Genomic DNA, 17,700 nt, shown 5'->3' with positions numbered 1-17,700 from the left:
CACGTGAAAACGCGTCACGTGATCTGCAGCGTCTATAACAGCCAGCCGTCCAAACACACAGGAGCTGAGTTTAGAAACAGCCGAGGACACCATGAACACACTGTGAGTACTGCCTGTAACTTCACAGCTATTTATTTTTAAAGCGAGATAATAAATCGTTATCTGCTTTAGCGGGACCCTTATTATCACACACGGTTTTTTTTTGTTCATTTGACCTAGATAGAGATAGATAGCCGCTGCTAACGTAGCCGGTTAAAGTGTTTATGTGTCGTTAAAGCTGCTGTAAATAGCGCTTTGTTTTTACGTAATATGTCTGTAGTCAGTCAGAGGTTATATGTGTACTTGCACACATAGAAATGCATTTACTTTTCATTTAACCTTCTCGGCTAAGTCACATTGAGACTCACATTAAGAGCTACAGTACGTGACCCTGACATAGCTACTTTAAAGTTGTTTTGTTGGTACTTCCGGGTTTACTTCATCTTCAAATTCACCTCTACAAGTGTAATTGTCAAACCATATATGTCTGTTCTTTCTCTCCTACAGACTGGGCTTCTCCATCCCTTTGTTATTCAGCTCGTTGGTCTGGTGTGGATATCTGGAGTATGACCAAGATGTCTTGTGAGCAAACTTAAAGTTGTCTTTAAATAATCCCTTACTCTTATAGCTCCTTGTTGAAACACTTGTCTCACATTCTGTAGGGCAACGCTTGATTGATTGTTTTCAATAAATGTCTGTAATGAAAGTTAAACTCCTTTGTTGTGTATGGCCCGTTGTTTATCTGTAAAGCTAGGTTTAAAAAGTCCTCTGTGAATTTTATCATGCCTATCAGACTTACTCTCTATCCCAGTTAATTTCTGCCATTAATTTTCTGCTGTTTGGGACTTTCTAAAAACCAAAATCAGGAAGAAACACCGATTTCACTTCAATGAATGGATGTTTCTGGTTTGGTTAACTAGTATATTGCATTGTCATGACATGTTGTTCCTCTTTCCTCAGGACACCACAGGACTGGACTAACGTTGGTCGGGTTGATCCTACAGAGGAGTTGGAGCTGACCTTCGCCTTAAAGCAGCAGAACATTCACCGGCTGGAGGAAACGCTTAGACTCGTGTCTGACCCTGACTCGGCTCAGTATGGTAAGGCTCCGTTGGCTGCAAGATGCTGAACAGGATTTCTACTTTTGTCTTTCAGAGTGTGCACCGTATCACAGTAGATACAAACTAAAATGCTCTGGCTCTAAAAAAACAAAACAGATAAGACGATGCAAAAGTCTTTTTCTCAACTTTGACCTCTCTCCTGTATGAAAAACAGAGACTTTGCTTTGACCTCCACAGGTAAACATCTCAGCCTGGAGGAAGTGGCCTCTCTCGTGCGTCCATCTGAGCTGACCCAGAAGGTGGTGCGTCAGTGGCTGCAGAGTCATGGGATTACAAACTGCCTGACTGTTCGCACTCAGGACTTTTTACAGTGCACAATGACTGCAGAGTAAGCATATCATTTTTGGCAACACTGATTCTGCTTACTCAATTCGTTTGCTCCTGACACACTTAAGTCACAAAGTTACTTTTTCTGCTTGAGTTCAGTGAGGATGTAAATCCTGCAGTGAGGCAATGCTCGCATCTCATGATATAGTTCCTCTTTCTGTGGTTACTGGTTAAAAAATGAAAAATAGTGAGCTGCAGACTATTAAAAATTACAAATCCAGGTCAGTGTTGTTGGAATCTACTTAAATTACCAACATACCCTAAACTCACACATTGATAACAGTTTTACTTTTTTCAATTTATTTGTTGAAAACACGCCCACACTGAGGTAAATCTGTTTGTATGTAATGATGTGAGAGTGGATTTGTAAACATATATCTTGTGGTTGTTCTTTGTGTATTAAGTGTTGCAGAGACGCTTCTTCCAGGAAGTAGGTTTCACCGTTACATCAGGGACGGCCATTCTTTAGTGAGGTCTTCAGCTCCTTACTCTGTTCATGATGATGTTCACCAACACCTGGACTTTGGTGAGCACCATTTCCTTAACTTCAAAATGTTTGGCATCTATAGTTGCTGTGTATTTAAGTTAGGACTTCTATGAACACTGCTGGATGTGTGTTTCCACAGTTGGAGGTCTTCATCGTCTCCCACCTAAAGGGCAGGATCTCAAGAAGAAGCAGCAGTCCTCAGTGGCAGGCGTGCACCTCGGAGTGACTCCGTCCATCCTGAGGACTCGCTATAATCTGACAGCAACTGACGTGGGATCAGCTCAAAACAACAGCCAGGCTGTAGCTCAGGTATGATCCACTCACATGATCAGTTTGTAATATAACGCTAAATGTTGCGTTACATAGACGCAAGCACTAGCTACAAACTGATCATAACTTGGTGTACGTTTTCACTTTAGCTAGCTGTTTTCTCTTCTAGTTCTTGGAGCAGTATTACCACCCTGCCGACTTGGCTGAGTTCATGAGCATGTTTGGTGGGAGCTTCCAGCATCGGTCTCAGGTGGATCGAGTCGTGGGCACCCAGGGAGGAGGAAAGGCCGGTCTGGAGGCCAGTCTGGATGTAGAGTACATCATGAGCACAGGGGCAAACATCTCCACATGGGTCTTTACTAATCCAGGTGTGTATGCATGACTAATAAGAAGAACATTCTGTCCTTCTTGACAAAAGCATTAAAACAGTTGGTTACCATACTGGCTGGTAAACAGAATATAGTAGTTAAAATACAAGAAATACAAAATCATTACTTTAGGTTATACAGAAAATGGTGAATGTAAAGCTAAAAGTAAAAAAAGACAATGGAATTAAACATATAAACTATTCTTCCTTGTTCAGTCATATTCTAACCTTCCTTCTGTCTTTAGGCAAGCTCTCACACACACTGGCGAACAAACATCTTTCTGTTTGCCTCCAGGTCGTCATGAGTCCCAGGAGCCTTTCCTCCAGTGGATGGTTTTGCTCAGCAACATGTCCGACCTGCCGTGGGTTCACACCATCAGCTACGGAGACGACGAGGACAGCCTGTCGACCGCCTACATGATGCGCATCAACACCGAGTTCATGAAGGCCGGCGTCAGAGGCTTCTCTATGCTGTTTGCTTCTGGTCAGTAAAAGTGGAAGTGTGCAGAAATCATCAAACTGATTTACATTTGTAACGGAGAACATTTCCATGTATCTCATCTGTATCATCAGTAAAATATGACCACCAGTCATTTCCTGTGTATGGGTCAGCTTCAGCCTCTTATCTTTGATAATTTGATTGTGTTTTCAGAGTAAAGGTCACATCGTTGTGACTCATGTAGCACATGATCACTGCGACCTTTTGTTTCTGGTTTCGGATCAGGTCAGCTGAATACAAAAGACAGTACCTTTCAAATGGGGAACTGTAGGCTGTAATTTTTATTAATGGTGTTTAGAGATGACCAAAATTAAACAGCCTTGGTCTCCTTGGTAACATATCACCTCACTGTGACTTAACTCCACTCTTATTGTTAGATTATTATCTCACATGTAACATGAATACACCACCATTGTTTTAAATGAAGCACCCATGACGCCACAGTTAGCCTTGGAAAAACGTGTTTGCACGACACCCTTTGTCCTGCAGCTTTTTCCACATCTTGATTACTTGAAAAGATGCCAGGTATTAGTAAGAAATGCTGCATGACTGCATTATAGGATCTCAATAAACTTGTGTCATGTTCAGGTGACAGTGGTGCTGGTTGCAGACATTTGGGTAAAGCAAACTCCTTCAGGCCCAGTTTTCCTGCCTCAAGGTAAAACACCAACTCTAGGGTTGCACCTTTAATTGCTGATGTGTTCATCTATGTACAAAGACATGGTGTATGTTAAAGTTTGAAATATAGGAAGTGGGGGAAAAAAGTTTCATTCAGTGCTTCTTGTTCCCAGCCCATATGTGACCACAGTAGGAGGAACATCGTTCAAGAATCCATTTAAGGTCACGTATGAAGTCACAGATTACATCAGTGGAGGAGGCTTCAGCAATGTCTTCAAGATGCCTGACTACCAGGTAATATCATCAGCTCGGTGATATGCTGACTTTAATTACCCAGAGTTGGGGCATTCACTTAAAACCTGTGTGTTTATTCCAAACCGTGCCAGTGGAGACTGTGCTATTTATGCTGTGTATTTGTGTTCCCACAGGCCAGTGCAGTGAATGGGTATCTGAAGACTGTTGCAGCAGCTCTCCCTCCTCAGTCGTACTTCAATACCAGCGGCAGAGCCTACCCGGACATGGCCGCCCTGTCTGATAATTACTGGGTGGTCAGCAACAGGGTGCCAATCCCCTGGGTGTCTGGGACCTCGGTAAGATATACTAACACACGATTTCTCTGTTGTGACCAAAGGATTATGTAAGAGAAGATGGAAACCATCCTGTTTCAAAACGCAAAAACACAGCTGGTTCAGAGGTCCATAGGTTATAGCAGGTGAAATATTGTCACACATGAGTCATCGTTGTTAGTTCAGCACACATACTAAAAAAAAATGTTGGCACGGGATGTGGCATCCAGCACTTTTACAATGTTTGAGCATCGGCAACAGTACGTAGTCGTTGCTTATCAGTTGTTCCTAAAGTACTTCAGTTTCTTCTCAGTTTATGAGGTGAATGTCCATCCTCTGTGTATAACCTACAGCAGATGTTGTTGGTACGCTCCCAGTTCAGAGAAACGCATTAGAGGAAGCCAAGCAATGAAGTGCTGTGGACATAAAAGATCCACCAAAAGGTTTAAATGTACTGTATGTAGAACGTAGGACACTAAATCGCTGTCTTCAGACACCAGACTTTTTTAGGTTAGGTTCTCTTAACTCTGTGTGTGTGCTGGCCACAATTTACTGTCCACTTCTTAGAAACTGTATCCCTCTACTCCTTCCTCGAGCCTTATCACATCTATCCTTTATTGCTCTCTTCAGGCATCAACCCCTGTTGTCGGAGGCATGCTTTCTCTCATCAACGATCAGCGTTTGCGGAAGGGCCTGCCTTCTTTGGGCTTCCTCAACCCCCGCCTCTACAAACTCAAAGGACAGGCCTTGTTTGATGTAAGTCACGGTGCTGCTGCAGTGAAGTATTCTCTTTCTCTGCTCGATTTGGAAAGCAAACATTTTGAGTCACATTTCAGCTCGATTTATTCTGTTCACCAATACTTACACAATTGTAAATCACCTTCACTTTAGTAATATACAAGTGAAGATTGCATAATGTAAACCCAAGGAAAACTTCCGTTCTATTTTGAGGAACCAAATTCTAATAACTGTCATTTTAAAATGCAAACTCTTAAAGGAGGAAACTCCGTTGCAACATGTGTCCCTTAACGCCATGCATTCTTGTCTCCAGGTGACTGAAGGCTGTCACCTGGGCTGTTTGGACGAGCAGGTGCAAGGGAAGGGTTTCTGTGCTGCACCGTCGTGGGACCCTGTTACAGGCTGGGGGACACCAAACTACCCTGCGCTGCTCTCTGCCCTTCTGAGTTAATAGCTGCAATTCATTAAAGCTAAGCCACCAGTGTCTGCACTGCCAGCAGGTACCATACACGCATCCAAACTGAGGCCAAAGGCAGGTCAGTAGAAGTGCTATGCTCCAGATTAGCTTGATTCAGATAAACGTTTCTCAAGGAATATCACTCATCAACACTTTTATCGATTTATCGGCTCTACCATTTTTAAGGCTTCACACTGTTTAAATATTTTTAGGTCAGGGATAGTGGTAGTTAGGGATCTCTTATGCTACACTGCAGTAGCCCATTTCTGCTGAACGCTGCATTTTAACTGACCCAGATTTCTCTATGCATCAATCTGCAGACACAAGGGCAAGAACAGGAATTTTATGCTTTAAATTCACGCCTCTAAGACATACAGTAATGGAAAGTGTGTATGCACCGATCGCTTTGCATCAACTTAACGTGCAAAAATGCTGAAATGCATACTTCAATCACCTCTTAGATGCACACTAATATTTTTTAAATGAGTGTTAAAGGTCAATCCCAACTCTAAATTTAGCATGTTAGGATGAAGATTTGGTTCATATTGAGTCTATTCTGCGTAACTACTCGGCAGGGATGAGCTAAGGTACAAGTCATTGTTTTATTTGATGTCTGCATGTAGTTTTAAAATCAAACCCCTGTATTTGTAATAAAACGGGAACATTAAACAGGACCTTTTAAAAACTTGATTTTACTTTGGTTTGTTGCCGTTTGCTCTGCGGCTGTGAACTAACAAAATGCACTGTAACGCGTGGGTTCAAAAATGATTCAGCAATTCTACCCACTAGCGGTGATGCACATGTTTTTGTCTTTTGAGTATGTAAATCCCCAAATCGGATGTATTTAATGTGAGCAAAACTGCCTGTTTTTTTTTGTTTTTTGTGTGTGAACCGATTAAAGCCAGATTTCTACTTTGAAATGGTGACTGATTGTTTAGCGTTATCATGAATGTGTGAAGAAGCTGAAGTGTTGTGTATTAGAAGATGCAGTTGAGAAAGTAAACTGGAAAATTTGACTTAAAGTATGTGTAATTTTTATTAAAAGCAAAACTGCCAAATCTTTCCCAGTTCCTATGTCAGTGTTGTAAAGATTTTCATGTTGGTTTTTGAGAAGAAAGTATCTTTGGATTGTTTGCAATTTAGAAACATTGCCATTTTTATACTTCAAAGTGGCCAAATTAATCAGCCAAGTATTATCTGATGCCCTAAAATTATACCCAGATTATGACAAAAGACAAGTGTATGAACACCAGACTGCAGACTTAAGTGTGCTGTGTAACTGTAAGTAGATGGCGTCAGAATGAAACTCTTCATTCTCAATGCAAATTTTCACTTTCTAATCTTCGGTTTGTCTTTGGTGTCTCATGTCACACAAATTAACTCAAAATTCAATACACAAATTCAATGTCACACACCAGCAGAACGCTGTCACTTTCGCCTTTGAAACACCAGTTTTAACAAATCCATGCTCAAATTTAACACTTTCATATGAATATTAAGCACTTCTTCAACAGATCACCACAATAACCATAGGTGCTATATTCTGAGGACAAATGACACTTTTTGTATTGGTAGTGCAAGGGGGAAAACATTTTAATCAGTGATCACTATTGAAAATCACATTGCTATTATCTACACGATTTGGATATTGCGTTGTAGAAAATGAAAATATGCAAAGACCGCCCAAGACTCCCCCTCGTGTGAAGGAGAAAGAGGAGGTATAACAAACTGAAACCCTCTTCCAAGAAGAGCTACAGGGACAAATTTTTTACTACAAATGTTACCACAGAGCTTATGTCAAACAGTGTACAATATGCACACTTGGGGGGGAGTACAAAATTGAAAAGGTGTCATTGCTGAGGATCAATGCAAATTTGACAGGTATTGCAAAAACTTGAACTGGTTATGTTATATAAATACATTTTTTTTTTAGGTGCAGATCCATGATTAACATCTTCACAAGAAGAAACCGTAAATTGTTCCATCTGGGTAGAGCCAAAGTAGCGCAGGAGGCCTGAAGGGGTCGGGGTTCTCACAAGTTCCTCCTTATAGCAAAAAGTTCATGAAGAGGCCGTTTCTCTGTTGAAACTCTTCATCTAGAGGCAATACAGGAGGGACTTCTTCTCTCATAAGAAAGCAGGCCACAGAAGATTAGTTCATCACGGAGCAGAGATACAGGTGAAATCCTCCAGTGTATGCTAACGTGTTGTCGCTAGCCTGGTTCTCAGCTGATTCACTGGTTGTTTTTGGCTTTGGCATGTGTGAGGATGTGAGACTTGAGGTTGGTTGACTGGGCAAACTTTTTGTTGCAGCCGTCGAAGGGGCACACATATGGGCGGTCTCCAGTGTGAATACGCACGTGTGTGCGCAAATTAAAGTCCAAAGAGAACCGTTTTCCACAGCCCTCAAATGTGCACTGAGAACAAGAGAGGCTGAGTTAGTGATGTATGCATGTATAAAAACGATTCACAACATAATATCAATTTTCTCTGGTAAGAATTCGAGAGAACGCATGGCGAGTTTGCATAAGGTGCACATTTCTGTGGGAAATAAAAGCTGCAGCCTTTTCCATGAGAAAGAATATATGTGTGAAGAAACTCACCTGGAAAGGTTTCTCTCCTGTGTGTACAAGCTGATGCCTCTTCAGCTTGGAACTTTCCACAAACGCTTTGCCACACTCCGCACAGACGTGCACTCGGGGCCCGTGGGTATGCAAGTGTTTTCTCATTGCCGAGTTGTCCCTGAACATCTTGGTGCATCCCTAAGAGGGAGGGAAAAAAAATATGAAGCAAATCACTCAGGACATTTAAAGGGCAAGGTTTTAGAATCACGTCGGCTAACAATACTGCGTTTCTCCTCATACCAATGTAACAAAAACCTGCCTGCTCTCAGGAAGGCAATATCAGCGATAAAATACACACAACTCAGCAAACTGTTGTCTGTGTATTTAACCCTAATATTTTCAACAGCACTGTGCACACTGATATGAACAGGACACAACACTCACTTTATGAGGACAGGCTATTGTTCTGGGCGCGTCGTCTTCTTTTACTTTCCTTGGCTTCATCCTGCAACACAGATTAAAGTGGTCACATTGTGAATTGTTGCTTAGCGATATATAAATTGCATTACTTTGTAGTTTTGCACTACAGTTTGTAATAGTGCTTCTTTTAGAGTTTAGCTGTTTCACCTGCGTAAATATCAACAATAACACTTACCGTGCAAACTCTGCCAGCTGTTTGGGGTCTGACAGGTCGATGCCTGGGATGCCTCCGGGTGGAAGCTTCTTCCCGGTCATGTATTCAGAATAATCTGGAGGAGAGTTTTCTCCTGTGATTTGCTCCTCATGGTCTATGTCTTTCTTGTCATCTGAATGAGAGGGGGACAGTTTTTGAGACTTGTCAATAAGAGCAGCAGTAACATAACACGTGGAAATGATTGATTAAATAACTACGATTTTATCACATGCAGTCATTTGACAGGAAATTCTGTTTGTTCCTAAATATGCTTTGTGAGGTAACAGAATCTCAAAGTTTAAAGTTACACAATGCAACTCTATAAACGGAACTAGTAGTTCAAAACTGTTGGAATTTTAAAACTCAAAATTATCTATTTAATTTTTCCACCATGGCTTTTTAACATAAACATGGGGAAAACAAATGCTTTTCTGTCGTAAAGTAACAAAATGAGTTGAATTTCTTTGCAAACATTTAAAAAGTTACAAGGCTGCATGTTTGTAAACATCACAGTGTTTACATGCACGTCTTTCATACGTCAAATACATTTCACTAATACATAAATTTATAGTTGCAGAAAACTAATGAGTTGACTTTTTGTATTTTTTTGGTTCTTACGTTTAAATAAACGTGTAAATACTCCCTCCGATAATTAAATTAGATATATTTTTCAAAGTAAATCGCGCTTCCTGTGACTGAGGCACAGTACAAACAAACGCAATAACTCCCTTTGAACGCAGAATCTAATTCCCTTGTACTTATTGTACTTATTAAACTATATGAGCAAATAACTGTGCCTAAAGCGTAAGAAGCGTAAATTACGGGGGGTTCCTGAATGCACCACCTCCTCCACAGTTAGCGCTTAACTGAACTGCGCCACAGCGGCCTAGCGGAGCTAGCTGCACTCGCTCCCACTCTCGCCGCCATCTTCGTCGGCCAAATAAACGCCATTTTTTCGGGCCGCCATACTTTCTAGACCGGGGAAATATGGCGGCGCCCATCGACACATAAAACATGGCTTCCCATAAAAACAAAAACATTTCAAATGGAGTTTAAGTTTCTCGGAGGTGGGAAAAGGTTCCTACTTTAGCGGAGGACAAGGCCCCAACTGGGCCCCGTCACACCACACACACGCTGAGAACAAAGCGAGGGGGCAGCTTGCAGGAATTCACTCAGGACTCTTAACTTACCCGATGCCCACATAGTGACTGAAAATTCCCCCTCCAGTGTCTTTATCTGGACCTGCTTCTGTTCCCATTTTCTGCCCATCTCTCCCCCGCTCAGGTAGCTCTTTTTGCCCGCTTTCTTTCCGCTTCCACTCTTCTTCATCCGGCCTGTTGACGAGCTTTTCCCGGCCACAGTTACCAGAGTCTGTTCGATGTAGTCCTCCTCCACGGCGGGCACTGGGATTAAAATTTGGTCCTCGTAACCGTCATCTGTGTGCAGTTCAGAGTCATCCTCGCCCACCACCTCTTCTCTCGTTTGCACCAGTATCACCTCCTGGTGCGGGTGAATCGAGTTGGGATCATCCGAGTCAAGAGGCTGTAAGGCGATCATAGGCTGGTGTTCACCGTCCTCTCCAACAACTGTTGTCTCGATTGTCTCTACTTCGATTTCGTGCAGTTCAACTATTTCGGCTGGCATTTCTGACCCATCCGTTTCTATGTACAGGGTGTCCCCCGACGCCATGATTAATTCCGTATTTCCTCCTACTTATAAGCTATTTTTTGCACACTCTTGCCTTCCCTCCTGTCTACTCTCAGCCTTCCTCCTCCCTCTTCGACAACAACTCTCTACGCTGGTGTACTCTCGTCGCCACAGTGCTCTAGTTATGAAGTCTCGCGTGATTTGGACCACGACTGATTGTGGAACTGAAACTTCACCTGAAGCGTCTTATTTCCTTATTTTGAGATACTTATTTATTCGGAATATATGAAGTACTTGTATAAAAGTCGTTGAAATAAATGTATATATATGTGTGTTATTAGTCATTCAAAGGGAAAATATATTAATCTCTGATTGTCCAGCTAATGTAAATAACTTCTTGAATTGGATTATGTAATATGCAGCTGCAAAGTAGGGTGGCATTGACAAAAGTTATTTTATTTATTTATTGTCACTAAAAAGTCAAAAACTAGTGACATAATTGTTGGTGTTGTCTGATCAACTGTCTAAGGCCCAGATACAGACTATTAAATTTGCAATGATGAATAAGAAGAGAATTCTAACAATTTACAAACCACTGAATGATTAAATAAATAACTGGGTTTAAAAAAATAAATAGTGGGGACTTGAAACATTTTACAAAAAGAAATGCAAAGTAATCTAACATATGGTAGGAAGACTGGGAGGTGGAGCTGGTATTCTGCAAATTCCACTCATAGACTTAGACTTAGATAAACTTTATTCAACCACAAGGGAAATTGCTTGGTCACGGTAGCTTAGTTGTACATAAAAACACTCTTAAGAACCTCAGATAAGAAAGATTAAATAAAATAAAATAGAAATAAAAAAATAAGTAAAATACAATCTAGTAAAATAAAATAAAAATAGTATAAGCTAAAATAAAAATAGTATAATAGTTAACAAATTGACTTTTTTACAAAATTGCAAAAATCGATGCTGATCAGTTTTAAAACCAAACTATTGATCTAGTCAATAAACAATGCGAACAAAGGTTTGTCTGTGGTTCATTTGAAGTCAGTATTCATTGTATCTTTTTAGATATAATTATAGTTTTCTTAGTATTTTTCCAGTGAAACGCCGCGCGCAGGTTCCATATAGCCGATTTCAGCAGGTGCGCAGTCACCTTTGTCCCTCCCACTGCTCGGTGGGGAGGGATTTGAATCACACCTTACATCTTCGTCCTGCAAAGCGAGTGGGTGTGCCTCGATACTGGTGCAGGTTTGATGACACACGCAACGCCACAGAGCCAGTTGACTCAGACGGAGAGACGATAGCCATGGGGAAGACAGGTGGAAGAGGCGACTTTGAATGGGTCTACAATGACCAGCCGCACACTTCAAGAAGAAAGGAAATTCTGGGTGAGACATTCTACCAATTAGACAGCTGTCGCATGTTTAAATTATTAGTTGATCTGGGTGAAAAGTTGAAGAAAGAGTTTTGGCCCCTTGACTTTTCACAATTATAAAACCGTAGCCGGTTAAACCTGTTTACAAGCTGTTGCTTAACAAGTTATCAGCCCACAATGGATGCAGGGGAAACGTAGAAACTGATACCACCGATGATGAAGACGCTGTGGACAATTATTCGATTTGTGATAAGTCACAAAAAAAAAAACTTTAAACACAATTAAAATTATAATTTTAAAATCATAATTTTTGGAAAGGATTTAAAACATTAATTGATTTCATAATATACTATGTCCCAGTGGATGGAGAAGTATGGTAACAATTCCAGCTAAATTTAGACTTGGACTTTCCAGTCTTGTGAAGTTCCAACGTTTTTCCTGCTTCTCTGCCCTTTACAGTTGATACAGATGTTGATGCAACTGTTAGAATTTTTTTCATGTGTAGAAATCGCCTTTTCTTGGAAAGATCGAACATGGTTATCAGCAGTAAAGCCAGTTAACACACTCACTCTACCGTTGGGTGACATTCTTCTTTTGTCAGGGCAAAAAATATGGTGTTAAGGTGTAGATACTCAGGTATGAGGGGAATGGCAGGTTTTCAGACTGTTAAACCAGCAAAAGATGGAATTAATTTTGGTGAAAAATCTCAGTAATGACTTTTTTGTTGGTGAACTGGTCTGCCTCGATGTCTTACCAGTGAGACAATAACATTATGTTGATGGCTGGTGTAGATGACAGTGCCTTTGGGCTCGCTAGGTAACAAGACACATTTGATGCTCGTGGCAAACACAGACACAATGCTACTCATGAAGTGAGAAGAAAGGCTTTGTTGGAGTCCAGAAATCAGAGAGGTTCACAGGAAAATAATTTCAGACTAATCTTCTAATGAAACTGGTTATTCATCTTCCATTAACGAGAGAATCTTGTCAAAAACCGTCTCCTTTCTTCATCTGATTTGTCATGTAAATTCATTTAAAACAGTTTAGCTCAACGAGATACAAACCTGCTGATGTATATTTGATCATGGCTTTGTCCAGAGGTCGCATGGTTGCTCTGGTGTGAAAGAAGTACGCATAAGGGGCAGGGGTGGGGGGGGGTTGACACCACCGAGCCATAAAATATTAAAGAATTTTGTCTTAATTATCCCGAGGGACGAGGCAGAAAAGTGAGAATGTCAGAGGCTGTTGTGCTTTCGTGTCAATTTACTTTGTGGTGTGGGATAGTTTGATTGACAGGTGTTTTTTTTTTATCTGTTCAATGGCTTCTTGTTTAGGGTGTCTGCACAGTGCAGGTTTGACACACAGGCCATAAAGTTTATATTACCTTGCCGGTTCCAAGGTCATGAATACCTCCCATTTAGGCAGCCTGTCAGGTGGGTGAGAACTGTGGCGGTGCTTGAAACTCATCCAAACTCAACACATCTAAAACCTGACTCTAAACTATAACAATAACCTGAAGCTAAAGAATAATAATCTGAAAACTGGATTAATATGTCCTGTACCTCTGATATGGTGGAGCTGAAATCCATTAATGGTGGTACAATCCTGCACAGATGCATTAGGCGGTTTAAACCATTTTTATGATGCCTAGTTATTGATTCAACTTTATTCCCCGTGGGTGGGCTGTGCCACCACCTGTCCACAAACCTGCCTACAACTAGATTAATATTAAAATGAGTGACCGTAGGGAATAGAATTCCCCTTTGCTAAACTTTAACTGGATAAATGGGGTTAGGTCAGTGAAGGGGAGACCTATAAACTCCAGTGAAGTCACTGTAACGAGGCCCTGGAGTCTTTAACCCTTTAGGTAATTTGAACACAATTTGCATAGAGGCATTACACAAGCAAGCTGAAAACAAAGGGCCAGATTTGCATGTCACATCCGCCACTGATGTGTGCCAGTCTGTATTCTAATGTACCCGGTTGCGTGTTGCGATGAGCTGCTCCGCCATAATCCTGTATTTTTTTTGTGGTTGGATCCCCTGGCACAGCCTCTCCTGACTTACCATAAGGTGTGGTTAACGTAACAAATCTGAACTTGCATGTCATATTAGCGGTTTATGTTATAAAAGCTCATATTGTTGCGGGGTTTTGGAGCCGCTCCCCTCTAGGTCTCAGTGTTTCAGTTCCCTCAGCAAAACAACACCTCTGCCAATTAAAACAGATTTTTGTTAGCAGGGTCGTCCCAAGAGAAGTGTATGTGTCATATACAGCGTGCTTGACTGTGTTCTTTGGTGTTGTGTCACTGTGACACAGCGATAAATTGAGACCTACATTTTGTTAATGACGGTGAATTCGTCCTTGTTCATGACAGATATCTAACTTTCTTTTAGATGGGATGTGACATTTCTTTCTACAGTCTAATCATCTCTCGACTTTTTCTTCTTCTGCTTCTCTCCTCAGCCAAATATCCAGAGATCAAGTCTCTGATGGGTCCAGATCCCCAGCTGAAGTGGGTGGTAACAGGCATGGTCCTAACTCAGCTCCTCGCCTGCTACCTGGTCCATGACCTCTCCTGGAAGTGGATCTTTTTCTGGGCGTACGCCTTCGGAGGCTGCATCAACCACTCCCTGACTCTGGCTATCCACGACATCTCTCACAACGTGGCCTTTGGCAACAAGCATGCGAAGTGGAACCGCTGGTTTGCCATGTGGGCCAACCTGCCCATCGGGCTGCCCTACTCCGCCTCCTTCAAGAAGTACCACATCGACCACCACCGGTACCTGGGGGGCGACCAGCTGGATGTGGACATCCCTACTGACTTTGAGGGATGGTTCTTCTGCACCCCGGCCAGAAAGATCGTCTGGCTCTTCCTCCAGCCACTTTTCTACGCCCTGCGCCCGTTGGTGGTCAACCCTAAGCCAGTGGGTGCGCTAGAAATCCAGAATGCAGTAGTTCAGCTCACAGCAGACGTCATCATCTACTATTTATGGGGGCTGAAGCCCATCGTTTACCTCATTGCTGGATCTATTTTGTGCATGGGCCTGCATCCTATCTCTGGACATTTCATAGCTGAGCATTACATGTTCCTGAAGGGACATGAGACATATTCCTACTATGGAGCACTGAATCTGATCACCTTCAATGTTGGGTATCACATGGAGCACCATGACTTCCCCAGCATACCTGGCAGTAAATTACCTCAGGTAAGGCTGTGTCCGCAGATAACCTCTGGACCTGAGTCATTTTTTCCCTGAGAATAGCTAATATGACCTGGGCGGTAGAGAATGAGCACAGGTACACTTACAGCCCAGGCAGGTGTGGAGAGATAAGATGGGCCTCTCCTGTCTTTCAGAATCAAACAAACCAGATATCTGCAAATAGCACACTTCAGATTTTTCCATCAACTGCAAATATTTATCTGATAAATGGACAGGCTTTGTAAGTGATTAACTGAAGCCTCTGTAGTGTGAACAGAGTGGAAAGAAATTCAATGAGATATCTACCTGAAAATGACAGTAATTAACTGAGTTAATTTGTGAAATATTAAGTTATTAATAGAGTGCACTTCTGTCAGCGTTTCTGTCCATATCTGATTGTCCTATGAAGTTTCACGTAGAAGTCAAGCCCTGTCTGACTCAGAGTACCAAAAGACACTTTACAGCCGCAGTTTAGTTTTAATCAATTTATGATTCACGTTGTTTATATATCCTTCCGATCTCACCTCACCGTTTTCTTTTTGTTTTGTTTTTTCTTGTTAACAGGTTAAGCAAATTGCAGCAGAGTATTACGACTCCCTGCCCCAACACACTTCCTGGACCCGGGTATTATGGGACTTTGTATTCGATGACAGCATCGGGCCCTACGCCAGGATCAAACGGGAGTACAAGTTGAGCAAGCAGGAATAGATCTTTGACTGATTATATTTCCCATTGGCAGGAATGTGAACTTCAGTTGTTAAACAGTCACCGACCACAATAAAATGTCCTTATATTAGTTTAAATGTGCGATGTTATCACTGTATGTAAATTTAATAACATGTTCAGCATATGTCCAATTAGCCCTGTACTCAATATGGCAAATGAATGTGCACATTTTAGTTGCATATACACAGAGTTCATGAGAATGGCATTCCAAGCGCGCGTCGTTGGATGCCTCATTATTTATTTATGTGTGAATTCCTGCTTTAAACACATGGCCCATTGTCAGTAGAAGGAACACATTTGATCACCTGTGAGTGGAGACAACACACCTTAACAAATACATTTTATAATTTTTTTTTTTTACTTTTTACAAGATAAAGGTCACTTGCATTCTCATGAGGTTTTACAGAAATGTCACTACCTCCCGTTTCTTTTTTTTCTGCTTGTTAGCTTTCCTCTGGCTTCTTAAGAGATTCTGAATGTGCGAATCAAGCAAAAGTTTTTTCATATTGCCTAATACAAATTCACATCCATCATGCAAAACGGTGCTGAAGTGGAACAAGAGCATTGAAACTTACAATTCGGTAAGAGGAGCCTTTTCTTCGGTGACGCCCCGTTTTGCTTGTTTGCGGCTCTTTCGTGTTGTAAACATTACATGTGCAGGGAGTGGACAAAATAACAGAAACTGTGCAGCAGGAAGTATAAAGTGGTTCTATAGGAAATCTGTGTTATTTATCACACATAAACGCACATTAAGCTACAGCACACATTAAGCTAAGTGCCAGTTTTATGCTATTGAGAAAACCTAGTACAGCGGTGAAAACAGGCCTTACCGCCTGATCTGATGGTGCATCCAGCATACATTCTAAACTACAGCAGGAAAAGGGCCAAAAGATTAGAAGCCACCCCGAACAGCAAGTCTGCACTTCTGAATTAAAATCTGACAAGCTTTACCAAATGAGTATTCACTGCAGCGCTTCTATACAGTAGTGTTTCTGTTATTTTGTCCACCCACTCTATGTGCAACTTAATGTATGTGTTGATTTATGAGCGTGATAGTTTCTATTTAAATGACTGTATGTAAAAAAAGTCTTTATAAGAAGAAACTGCTATAAAAGGAAAAAAATACGAATATTCATGACGTGTCGGTTTGTCTTGTTTTATTTAAACATAATCCAGGAGATCCTTTGCTCGAGACACACACAGCAGCAGGATATCAGATGGCCGACACGTGTGTTGTTTTTGTTCGAATGAATTCACTTCCAGTTGCTTTTTGAGTCAGAACGTAGTTGAGAGCGGACAGAGTGGGAAGAATGCAACGACTGATATTCGATCAAATCCTTCCTGCAAAGACACACTTAGCTACCATCGTCACGTAGGCCTACCATTCACGTTCTGCACATTCTTGTCTAGATTTGCATATTGCCAGACCAACCCCCTTTTTATTTATCCCTCCCGCCGCCCCACACACACACATTGCTACCATTATCAACTTCAACATCTCATATATAGGAAGGGGATTCTTCATAGAAACAAACCACTATAATAAATGTACCACCGTTCATTTATATATATATATTTTTTTTTTTAAGAAACCAAATAAAAACTAATTCATAGAGACGAGGGTTTCATGCATACTTGGGAGGTTCACAAAGCATAGGATGACTGATAGATAACACTACATTGTTTTATATCTAGGTAAAAGCAGGTGGCACATTTACAGTTACAGGCCTGTTTAGTGAATGATCCCCGAGTTTCAATGATCTCACACATATCCGGAAAGAGAGACAGAGGTCTCGGTCACACTGGAGTTGTAGAGCAGACTTTCCGATTCACTTCAAGTGAAAGTGTTGTTATGCCTTGGATATGGGAGTAAGAGGTAATTGGATTGGTTAATTGTGGTTCAAATATTAATGTGTTTTTCATTATCTCCGGAGAGACACACAACACCAGTATGAGCAAGGTCAAAAAAAGTTCTTTTTTAAATACGCCAGCTGAGGGCAGGTGAGTCTGCGGCACCGT

At 41.4% G+C, this 17,700-nt stretch overlaps 3 protein-coding genes across 3 annotated transcripts; 2 read left to right on the top strand and 1 right to left on the bottom strand.

The window, feature by feature from the left end:
- Positions 1 to 28: 28 nt before the first annotated feature.
- On the top strand, positions 29 to 6,555 carry tpp1 (tripeptidyl peptidase I). The gene is made up of 13 exons (XM_084569076.1): positions 29 to 102; positions 547 to 621; positions 1,000 to 1,139; positions 1,338 to 1,488; positions 1,892 to 2,013; positions 2,114 to 2,283; positions 2,414 to 2,612; positions 2,907 to 3,095; positions 3,699 to 3,768; positions 3,902 to 4,022; positions 4,157 to 4,318; positions 4,925 to 5,050; positions 5,346 to 6,555. The coding sequence occupies exons 1-13, from the start codon at positions 92 to 94 to the stop codon at positions 5,481 to 5,483; spliced, it is 1,674 nt and encodes a 557-aa protein (XP_084425202.1). The 5' UTR covers positions 29 to 91; the 3' UTR covers positions 5,484 to 6,555.
- Positions 6,556 to 7,067: 512 nt separating this feature from the next.
- On the bottom strand, positions 7,068 to 10,530 carry yy1a (YY1 transcription factor a). Its single transcript, XM_084569081.1, has 5 exons — positions 9,916 to 10,530; positions 8,708 to 8,858; positions 8,497 to 8,557; positions 8,092 to 8,250; positions 7,068 to 7,905 (listed from the first exon to the last, which is right to left on the bottom strand). The coding sequence occupies exons 1-5, from the start codon at positions 10,412 to 10,414 to the stop codon at positions 7,723 to 7,725; spliced, it is 1,053 nt and encodes a 350-aa protein (XP_084425207.1). The 5' UTR covers positions 10,415 to 10,530; the 3' UTR covers positions 7,068 to 7,722.
- Positions 10,531 to 11,365: 835 nt separating this feature from the next.
- degs2 (delta(4)-desaturase, sphingolipid 2) lies at positions 11,366 to 16,774 on the top strand. The gene is made up of 3 exons (XM_084569082.1): positions 11,366 to 11,769; positions 14,219 to 14,961; positions 15,520 to 16,774. The coding sequence occupies exons 1-3, from the start codon at positions 11,688 to 11,690 to the stop codon at positions 15,661 to 15,663; spliced, it is 969 nt and encodes a 322-aa protein (XP_084425208.1). The 5' UTR covers positions 11,366 to 11,687; the 3' UTR covers positions 15,664 to 16,774.
- The last annotated feature ends 926 nt before the right edge of the window (positions 16,775 to 17,700 follow it).

The sequence above is a fragment of the Chelon labrosus genome, assembly GCF_963514085.1.
Source record: "Chelon labrosus genome assembly, chromosome: 20".
Classification (NCBI taxonomy): Eukaryota; Metazoa; Chordata; class Actinopteri; order Mugiliformes; family Mugilidae; genus Chelon; species Chelon labrosus.
Note: the sequence above shows the minus strand (reverse complement) of the source record. Positions and strands in the feature narration are given on the sequence as shown.